The sequence below is a fragment of the Botrytis fragariae genome (genome assembly GCF_013461495.1).
Source record: "Botrytis fragariae strain BVB16 chromosome Unknown tig00000045, whole genome shotgun sequence".
In the NCBI taxonomy this organism is placed as follows: Eukaryota; Fungi; Ascomycota; class Leotiomycetes; order Helotiales; family Sclerotiniaceae; genus Botrytis; species Botrytis fragariae.
The window spans coordinates 473,161-484,554 of NW_023500991.1; the positions used below are offsets into that span (position 1 = coordinate 473,161).

General features: G+C 41.8%; 2 protein-coding genes across 2 annotated transcripts; one reads left to right on the forward strand and one right to left on the reverse strand.

Moving 5' to 3' along the window:
• Positions 1–1,179: 1,179 nt before the first annotated feature.
• On the reverse strand, positions 1,180–2,814 carry Bfra_003350 (uncharacterized protein; the record flags this gene model as incomplete). Its single annotated transcript, XM_037333758.1, has 1 exon — positions 1,180–2,814. One exon carries the CDS (start codon positions 2,812–2,814, stop codon positions 1,180–1,182), a length of 1,635 nt encoding a protein of 544 aa, XP_037193845.1.
• A 2,423-nt stretch (positions 2,815–5,237) lies between these two features.
• Positions 5,238–5,754, forward strand: Bfra_003351 (uncharacterized protein; the record flags this gene model as incomplete). The annotated part of the gene is made up of 2 exons (XM_037333759.1): positions 5,238–5,371; positions 5,643–5,754. 2 exons carry the CDS (start codon positions 5,238–5,240, stop codon positions 5,752–5,754), a joined length of 246 nt encoding a protein of 81 aa, XP_037193846.1.
• Between the last annotated feature and the right edge of the window lie 5,640 nt (positions 5,755–11,394).

Here is an 11,394-nt window from a genome sequence, read left to right on the forward strand (position 1 = left end):
AACCTCTACCTGTTATCTCATCTCTATTTTTCCCCATACCCCTCCTCCCATACGCCTCCAAAGATCCCTTCACTCTCTCTCCCTCTCCCTCTTACAGGAAAAAAAAAAAGAATCAGATGAAGAAGAGAGAAAAAAGCAATAACCCCATTCCATTGTAGGACGTAAAATAGGGCAGTACGCGAGAAAAGGAGGAAGAAGCGAATGAAAATCTACTTGAGATAGAGGCTGTAGCGAGTTACCCCCCTTGTTTACCTAGGTATTATTCCTCATATTATTCATTCGTCAAACTACTCACTCACACGCCCTCTCCTTACAGACATCACAGATCTACAACCAATTCATCACAAAACATGCAAAGCAATGACCGAAAGAACAATCTCAAAAAGAATGGTATTTCATATTGCTACAAATATATCCTCACTCAATCCCATCCTGTCTCAACCACCCCAGCTATTCGAACATTTCAAGAATTTCCCTATTCTTTCCATCACAACCCGCAATCCGTGTCCCCCATATTCCAGCCTGGTATTTCCTCCAAATCTGATCAACAGGTTCATATTCTTATAGCCCCCAAACTCGAAAGAGAAAAAAAGAAAAATAAACCCAGGCATATAATCATATCACAATTTCCATTTAACCATTCCATCCCCAGTATCAGAATAAAGAGCAAAAAAGTCCAAACATATATCCCCAATCCATTGCATTCCCCTCTGACCGATCGAAAATCCCTCCCTTGCATTCGGAAAAGCATCCAGTTTTCAGTCTTCTTCGACAACTTTGTACTTGTGACAATAAACTTAGAAGCATCATCAAAGTCAAACAGTTTCTTAGTATTGAAAGTACAAGAAAATTTCCCTGGATGCAATTCACGAAAGAAGTCAGAACCCCCCAGAACGAAAGAAAAAAAAATGAAATTGTTATATCGAATGAAGGACAACCTTGAGACTGAAAGCTCAAAAAGTTCCTCCAAAATTAATTGAGAAGTTTGTTTCTCGAAAAGTATTCATCATCTTCGTCAAAAAAACTAGCAATTGCAAGCAAGAAAACCCCGATTCCTGCATCGAAACATGCACAATGTCGAATGCAATATCAAATTGTTCTTTTTGTTCGACAAGTTAAAGTAGAGATCGGATAATCAAGAAAATAGGATCTACCCATTAAATGATTTACTCAAACATCTTAAAAGATGGAGCTTTTGCGTTTCTCAGCGCTAGTAAGAACAAGCATTGGTGCTTTCTTTTGAATAGCAGCTACTTCAGGCTTCTTTCCAGCATTCTTGAAGACAGCAGCGAAGCTACCACCAATTTGTTCATCACCAGAAACACTCTCAGCAGTGAATGATTCAACTGACATGACTGACTTGATTTCAAGAGAATTCTGTCTTGAAGTAGGGCGGTTAGAACCAATGGCACCATGTTGAGATGTACGAGAGCTTGGTGGACTTGGACGACCTGAAAGACTTCCACTTCCACTACGGCCAGAATCCGAATCATTATCATCAACTGAGAATGACATCTCACCATCCTCGGATACAGGTGACATGCTACCTGATGCACTACCTGGTGCTCTTCGACGTTCCAATCCAGCACGAACAAGATTGTGAACAGCACTTCGACGAGTTCGAGTGGCAAAGTTCTTGGAACCCTCAAACTTGGCAGTTGGTTTAGATTTCAATTCTTCAATAGGTGGTGGACCACGTGGTTGTCTGACTGGATGTTCACCAGCACGTCCTGCACCTGGACCAAATCCGGTTTGAGTTGGAGTACCTGGGAAAGTAGATTTTGGTAATCCAGCAGTTTTTGGACCGTCCAAAGAAATCTCACCAGACATAGACATAGCCATAGACTTCGAGCTACGATGTCCTCTACGGAAAGCACCAGCAGATGGTGGAGGCAAAGGAGCATGGTCTTGTGGTGGCGATGCAGATTTCTTTGGTGGACTGATTGATCGTGTGAAGGATGGTGCATCAGATTGTGGTGGTGGAGAAACTTGGAATCTTGGTGTACCAGGTTGTTGTGGTGGAGAATAGCTAACTCTTTGTTCAACTGGTGACTCGGCATATTGTTGACTGTTATCCATGAAATAGGTTTGTTGTCCAGTCATGGGGTTGTAGTAAGAGTAAACACCAGGTTGAGCTCCGGGAACAGGAGTGATGATTGGTTGCATGTTTTGCTTCATTTGCTGCTGTTGATACATTCCCATGTTTTGTGGGGTGATTGGTGGGGTGGCGTATTGTCCATTCAAACTCATTTGTTGAGCGGCAGCTTGAACGTTCATCAATTGTTGTTGAAGACGTTGTTGTTGTTCTGCGAGATACAAATTGGTAGCAACAAGCTGAGCATACAAATTTGGATCCATTCCATCATGTCCATCATCAAGTCGAATCTCGGGAGTCGAAAGAACTTGTTCGGGAACAGAATACATCTGTTGTTGATTCATTTGATGGTTTTGTTGATTGAATGGAGCATATCCTGAAGTCTTTGGTCCATTATCGGCATATCTGCTCGAGTTCATTCCATTGTTACCAGTGTTGTGATGAACTTGGGTCGGTGGAGCAGTTGATGGAAAGTTTGCAGACGTAGCAGACTTTGGTGCAGTTCTTAAACCTGCAAGTAAATGAGAACGAGATGTTCTTGGAGTTGGTGCACCGTTATCTTGAGAATCGAGAGTCTTGGCAGTGGGTTCAAATGAAAGACGTTTGATGTTGGAACCATTAGCAGCTCTTCTAGCAGCGAAACCAGTAACTGGCATACCCAAACCATTGCTGGAAGGGAAGTTGTTGTAAGACATCTGAGCAAGACCGCCTGCGTCCATTGTGATGTTTTTGTTTATACAATTGAAAGTGGTACTGTGAGTTTGGTGTGAAGGTAGGAATCGTTCGATTCGTAGATTCGTGAAGGATCAATTATCGAAGAGAATGTATTCGTGTCGATGGATTGATCGTGTAAGGATTGTCAGGTCGACCTGAGTGAGTAAGAGACGGGAATTGTATTAGATAAATTAAGATGATTCGAAAAAAGATATTATCGAATGCGTATTGTACGTAAGTCGAAGGAGTTTCGATGTAATTATATTGTTTTGCTTTGTAAAATGTAATTCTGTAAAAAGAAGCTCGAATGTGGTGTGGTGAGATGAGGTGGTGGTGTAAAAAATAGGCAAGCCTTTTCTTTTAACACAAGCAACAAACAACTCGTCGTAATGAGAGATGAAATGTGTGCGAGAGAATGAAGGTTGATCACAACGATTCTTCTCGAAGATGCAAAGGAATTTTGGTAATTGAAGCGATAACTTTTTGATGGGTGAATCCAAGAAAAGAGTTGATGATTCTTCAATGTAAACAAAAAAAACCCCGAAAATCCGAACAATGGATGTAAATAAGTTTGTATTTTCTCGGTCGCGGACTGATAAAAATGGCCTGGCCTTCTCAAACTTAAGTTTTTAATTCTTTTCTTCTTCTTCTTCTTCTGGTATCGACGACGATGATGAGTTGATTTCGCTTTTGCGGGGGAATATTACAGAGTTTGGGGATTGAATGTGTTGTACGTAGTATCTCTATTTGATAGAAAGAAGAGGTGAAGAAGGAAGTGATATCTCAAAGTAAAGTCAAAAGACGAAGACGACGACGACGACAACGACAACAAAAAGGTGTGATTTAGAAGGAAGTCTCGAATGAGAAGAAATAAAAAGTAAGTAAGGGATTTCTCAACTTGAAAGGATTGACGAAGGACTTTAAATTCTTTTCGGAGGAAAGAAGGAAAATGGTAATAATAAAATTGAAATTGATGCGTTTTTGTGTGTGTGTGTGTGAGTGAACAAGTGTGAAGAGTGTGGAGAAATAAGAGAAGGTCTGGGTGGATGATGGGTGGAAATGGTGAAGTTGGGTGGATGAGGAATCAGTTGAGTTTAAGTGTGAATGGTCGAGTGAAGGTATGTGCGTACTTCGTACAGTAGCGGGATTATTGTGCTTGTGGTGCTGCTTGATGAGTGTATGCAAGTGAAGTATACCTAGCTCGTCTTTCTTACTAGGTAGCTAGGGCCTCGGGGTCAAGGGTAGTCAAGGTCGCGGAAAGAGAAGAGAGAAATAAGAAGAGTGAAGTCAGAAAAGTGTAAAAGTGCTGTGCGTATTTTGGACTGGAAATAGCCAGGTAAGAGCATAGTTTTATGGAGAAAGAGGGCAACGATGAACCAATCGAATCCAATTCTCCATTCAAAATAATGCCTTGAATAAATTGAATTTCAATCAAGAGAAAAAAAGGGCTCTATCAATCAATAATAAAGAACGACCCGGAATGATCCTTTGTTAGTCTACATATGGCTGGTATATTTATCAATTTAAACGCGTGAAGAAGGCAGGCAAATAGCAGTAGACGAAAGAGGTGAGTGGAATGGAACGAACGAGGGGGGAAAAAGAAAAGAGTATTGCCATATCAATACCCAACCAACTACCTCACTAATGAAGAGAGGAAGAAAGAAAGAAAGAAAGAAAGAAATCCTTGTTAACTTTGATATGTGATTGTTCTTCTTCATCTCCCTATGTATCTATCGACCGAGAGTTCTGCGGATAGGAGAGGGCGATGTATTATTGATACTAGGTCATAAGGGAAGTATGAAAAGTATCTGCAGATTCGAATCCCAGAGTCAAAGATCCCCCAATACCCAATACCCAAATCCAGGAAAGGAATGAGATTGCCCTCTTGCTCGACGAGCCATGAATGAGATCGTCTCCATTGAGCGAATGAGATTAACGAATTAGTCCTCTCATGTGGAAGGCAAAAAGAGGCGTTCCAATGAGCGAGACGAGATATCGACTAGGTTTACCTATTTTCTTAAACTTGCATCTCCATCTACATATCCCAATGAACGCTCGACAGGTCCCCCTTCACCAAAGTTAAAGATGGTGTAACAGGGTAGACTCTGGTTACATCTTGATCTTTTTTTTACATCCACTCTTCCTCATTGGGTCAGTCAAGCTATCCAGAAAATCCGAAAGTAGCGAAAAAGTCTTTGCTCTAGAGTGAGCATGGATGATCTCTTAGTAGGTTTGATCAACAAAGATACCTTGTCATGCTTAGGGATTATTCCCAGGGACCACTGTGATTTTTAATTTAAAGAAAGAGCTGATGTGGGGGAATCTTCCGTGTACTCTTTGTCGCAGATTTTGTTAGTGTGAGTGATGAAAGTCTTATCAAGCTCTTGTTCGTCTCTCTTTAATGGAGGTGGTGTGGAATTGATGCGATATGGCGGGTTGGAAGAAACGCAGAATTAGATTCGATTTGGTGAAGAACGATGGAAAGGGCGGTGTGGTGGGAAGTAAGGGAAAAGTTACTCGACATTTGAAAATCGAAATGGAAATCGAAATCGAGTCTCGAAGGTTTGATTGGCATGAATATTGGTGTTCGATGAGCGAGGGAGGGAAAAGCCTCGTTAAGCTAACTTTAGCTAAGAAAATTGGTTGCAATGGTACTTTTCTAGACATCTAATTTAAACGGGCTAGATACCAAAGGGGAATCATTCAGATCCTTTTTTGTTGACATGATCATCTAAGATACCTGGTGCCACGAAAACCATATTGACAGGTTCCACTTCTATTAATTGGTTGCAATAGTTTCTTGCAAGTGAGTTGATTTTTCAAACTGCTGGAGCCAACTTTTCAAGACGAAGACAAGAGGAGAAACGAGAGCACCAGCCGAAGATACCGTGAAATGGTTCAATAGTGCAAAGAACCGCGCACGAGAAGTGGCTCATTATGACTAGAACGAGTACCGCACGTACGGGTACAACGGGTACGAAGTAGATGATTTAAAAAGGGTGGTAAAGTTTCAAGGTTGGAAGGGAAAATCCTTCGAGCCCTTCGACCGTTTGACGGGACCGATGAAGTGGAATCAAGGGGACGAAGCCTATTGCATAAATTTCAAATGGTGCTTGAACTTGTGATGAACCTAAATCTTAACTATTTCTAGCCACTGCAAGCTCTCAAACACAAGCTTCCCCTAACTAAATGAGCACCTCGAGCAAGACTTGACCTAGAAGGCTCAACATCTCATCTCACCTAATCGTTCATCTATGTGTGTGTATATAAAAACTCAGCACCATAACTTCACGTCTCCACCCCAGCACAAGCACAACGCGTACATATCGCGTGGCTAAGTCTCCCAATCCATAAATGTAATCAATTTTCGAACTGCTACATCCACCTCGATTCCCAACCAGGAGATTTGGCTATACCGTTCGGCGTACTGTGCCACAATCTTGCGTGATGGTGGATACACACACATCTTCGGAGTCATACTTTTTGCAAACTTTCCTGGTTGTGAATGGGAACACGAAAAGGCCTCGATTGATACCTTGGAAAGAAGAGGATCCTCTCCTGCGTACACGGCATTACTTTGCCCAAGGTCTCACAGCCGGTACGTGACATTGATGAATCGCATCTATCGGCTCAATCAAATCAATCTAATCCCTCTATCAAATTAATATCTATCTATCATTACGATTCGCATTGTGATGACACTATCTTGCAAAGCCTCTCCGGATTATCCATCACGGAGCCTAGAACTGAGCAGTGCTTGAGAAGATATATTGCAAACGTCTTGCAAATCGTGAAAATCCAATCTATCTGAGTAAAAACAAGGACGCTTAACGGAGTATCAAAAGAGTAAAGCCTGTAATCAAGGCTAAATGGTATGTCGAGCCTGAAAAGCTGGTCCCCCTTCTCCACATTCACAATGTACACGAAGCATCACGACGACGCATGTGATCAACGATTTGAGAGTGCTGTTTCAAAACATCTAATCTAATCCATGTGTTTTTACCCAAGTTACAGAGCTCGGGATTAGTGTGGTGAAGTTTGAATCACTGCTCTTCTCTTACATGGTAAGATCTCACATCTTGGTAACTTTCTTGGTAACAATAACTTTGTTCGGGATAAATGCAAAATTTATGTAGGTAGGAAATTATTCGAATTAAGGTTATCATTCTTCCTTGAGAATTACTACTCCCTCCCGGTGTCCCCTTTTTTCATCACACCCTCAATCATATGTTGGATCTAGGATGTTCTGGATATTCTTCGCATTACATCTGCTCATTCGCAAACAGCGCCAAGTTCAAGCCGCCACCAGTGATCAGTGACCAGAATATCTGCTTGCCAGACACCAATTACAGTATCCAATCCTCCGGCTGTTCACTTCACCTTTTATCCATGCAGCACAATGAAGAAACTGATCATTTCATTGGATGCCGCAATCCCCTCAGGGCTGAAGCGTTCTTACCAATCCCAATCGTTCAGATTTTATGCACATGCATCTAGCCATCTTCCACTGCATTTGACATCCATACCCAGGTTACCTAAGCTAAAGCTATTTATGCTCACGAACAAACTTTCTCACGAGATACCTGGGCCGTGAACCCTTCCGAAATATGCAAGTAAGTAAGTTCATCGCCTCCCGCGAAACGATCGATGTACACAATACATCCAGAAAAATCAAGAAAGAAACAACTCCAGACCTCGTATTTGTCGATCTGTCAATTCTATTCATCATCGCTCATCGCCTCTCGCTCCTAAATCCAATTTTCCTTCCCGCGTCTACAAACCAAAGTGTCCCATCAAATCATCCACCCATTGCTTTCTCAGCAAGTGCATCAAAAAGCGCGAGGCCAATGCATCTCATCAGGGGTAGCACCGCACCATATCATAATCCCGCATCAAATCTTCCGCGAACACCAATGCTTCACAGCCAATCAATCCCGCTTACATGTTTTTCATCGTCCATTCCACATGCATTTGCCCACCCACCAGCGCTTAGAGCCTCCAATCCGAGATGGGAAATGGTACTTGGGTATCACGCTTGGTGGACTTATTCGGTATTTGAATGTACAAATTTTTGAGCTCGCGTTGTGATGAACCACTCTATTGATTATTGGATGGTCGCATACAGGTCGTCTGGATTTCTGTCGGTAGGTCGGTAGGAGGTACCTTGTGTATATCGTATGATTATCTACCCAAAAGAAATTCTTCATCTTTTTGTAGAGAACAAAACCTTTACAAATGTACCTACTCACTACACACGTGAAGATCCCCAGACCAATCGTTTACTTTCCTCTTCGAGCTTCCAAGCACGAGCTCTTCATAATTTCACTCCTGCCCCGAGTACCTCCCTCCCTCCCCTACCACCAACTCCTACTCCTGAATACTGACCGACTGACTAATCCTCAGATCAAGTGCTGGGACTCACAAATGCGAGACCCTGATCTGCTCCCCGTCTTAGACATAATGACAGCGATCTACACTTCCCTCTCACCCGTACTCCTGGTTCCCTGCCAAGAAGCCTGGATGGATGGATGTTTATGAGTGTTTATTTATATCTTCTATAATTGCTGTGGTATGATTTGTATTCATATGGTACCTAGGTATAAAATGGCATTTCTGCACACACACTCCATAGAGATTGAAGAGAAACAGAAAGAGAAACAGAAATCTATCATCTAATCAAATACACGAAACTCGTGATGGGAGTACGTATGTAGTTATGACGACGAGAAACTTCGGGTCTTTGGACTTGTGGGTAGGTGGAAGGAGAGTCTATAAATAGACAAATAGGTCATATCATAGATTGTGGTATCACAATGGTAATCTTGTTCTTTCCTAGAATCATTTTCTATATTATCATCCATCTTTCGAAACAACCCTTGGGAATTAGAATAAAACAAGATAAAATACTAAATCGAAATCGAAATCGGAATTTGCAGATTGAAAATCCAAGATCCCCATCCACCACATCACATCACACACATCAAAACCCCCTCCTTCCCTCCCCAAACGAAAAAAAAAATCTAAAACACGCGCATCAATCTTCAGATTAATCCGAGGAGACTTTCTTTCTAAAGATAATTCCTTTCCCCTGTTTTTCATCCGTGCACAGATGGTTTGAGCAAGTAAATCGGGTATGTATCTAGGTATGTATGTGTACGGTGGTTGTATGCACTTCGAGCAATGCGAAACATGGCGCCGATGGTTTATCTTCGCTTCGCATGAATGAATTGATGAATGTGTGAATAAGGTGCAGTTTGATGCGCGGATATTACTCCTTTGAGTATTGTATACTGTATTATGAGGGGAGACACAGCCTTATCCGCATTTTTGGACTCGGTCTGGGTTAGGTGGGGTTTGGGCGCGGTGATGGGAATCGTTGTGTGTCTTTTCGAAGTGGTGGGTGGGTTGTTTGGCAGCTTGCGAATCTAGGGAGTTTCATGTGAGAGAGAGGGTTTCTAACTTGCTTGCTTTGACTTCACTTGACTTGATTGACTTGATTTGACTTGACTTGACTGCTTGACTTGACAGGTGGAGTGAGAAAGTTTAGATGAAATGTTCCAGAATACTCTACACAATCTACGGTAAAGATGCCACGAGCGAAGTTTGTGAAGGTAACAAGGATTAGCTGGGCTTGTATTTGTATATCGTAAAGAGATGGAAAGTGTACTATACGGACTGATAACGTCGATCTGGCATTATCGATATGAGGATCTGCGGTTCTGGGGACGAGGGAGGGAAGGGATTCTAGAGGGATTCTAGAGGGATTCTCTCGCGAAGAAATAATCTGGAAGCGAGCTTTGGGATTGGGAAATTGGGATGTGCGGATTTGGGAATTGGGTACGGGAGTCAGAGTTGGTTGGTTGGAGTTTATTATATTGAAAGTTTATGTGTATATATGTATGTATTTAGGTATTTAGGTATTTAGGTACCTAGGTAGGTAGGGAATGTAAAAGTTGCTGACATGATCATTGTGAGAGAAGGATCTTTTACACGAGAGTTAAAAAATAATTGAATTGCGAAAAGGATAGGAATCTTAGTTGGTCCTCTTTTTTTCTCTAGGGGTTCATAATCATTATCGTGAAATGAGAATTCTTGGTAGATTATTTTATATCATGGATGGCTTGGAGGTGATCTTCATTTGATATGGTTATTTATAGACGGATGGGTTTTGAGAATTATGATGTAGTGGTGACGGTGGGTCGATCTGGAAGGAAAGAAAGGTTCTAAATAGTTTCTCGAAGCGTAGAATACGATGAGATCGAAGGACGATGTTTCGATTGTAATTTTAACGTGGTTCGATGGCATATACATATGGTCCGTCCACTCATCGATGTCATATTATCATCTGAGAGTAGAAGTCAACCAATATTGTCAGTTTTCTCTTCGTTATCTGAAGATGTACCGTTGAGATCAGTACGTGGAGTATCTTCGGGGATCTCTTTAACAACACCACATCTCCAAGGGACGTGCAAGCACGCTCAGCGGTATTGATCACCTCGAACTCAATCCAGCAAACGTGCTCCCAAAATTATGATTGAAATGGAAGAAAAGCAAGTGCTGCAATCTTATCAAAGGCTGTGTAGAATCATAGCATTACACGAAGAACTTTTTTCATCCTGTCACTCGAAGTTGTGGACTGTCGCCACCATTTCTTACCGTCATCTTTTTGTTCACACGTTGGAAAATTCGAAGTCGAGGATGTATCAGTAGTGAAGAATATATTCAGCATCTGCTATTCCTCCAGCGGAGTTTAGGTCGCGATGTTTGGGCCCTGACGTCCTGAGATTTGGTGCATGATTAGTAGTTATTTGGGTACGATGACAGAGAGTGAAAGGATGGGTACGGATTCTATATCCGAGGCTTGACTCAGAAGGGGGTGAATCAAAAGACGGTAAGGTAGGAAGTGTGTGGTTCGTTCTCTATAATTGACAGGGCGGAGTACCATTATTCCTCAGTTTGGATTTCCACATGAATCATGTTATTGAGAGTATATAGATTGCTACCATCCTCTTTCATAATCATAAACCACATACATCCAAATCTTTTTCGTTTCCAGGATGCCGAGGATACCGAGCACTGACTGGGTATATGATTAGCTGCAATAGAGCCAATGAGTCGATCAGAGTCTACATTACAGTTCTCGTGTGATGATTCCACTTTTCTTCTTATTCTTCCGATGGAGATTTCGTCATGTTGTCGGTTTCAGACCGTGATTACTTTGCACATGTATGTTCCCTCTATCAAATGAGTAGAAACTGCTATTTCTATTGCCATTATCATTTTCATTACCAAGTGATTTGCAATTATATACACCCCTCTTTCCATTCCTAGCATCTGATAGCCGAACCTCGCCCACATCGTTACTTCCACCCTTCCTCAAGTTCTATGCTTGAAATGAAGAATTCGTTCGATCCTCTCTATCCCTTCCTAGCATAGCAAAGTGCTATACTCAACTGTATGCTTTGGATAAGATGATTTCCAGCCTCACAGATGGTTTTTATAGAGAGCTTGCTAGACGATTCGGAGACAAACCTCCCTCTGTTTTCAAAGCAACTCATCCCAACCCCTTTTGTTTCTTCATCTGC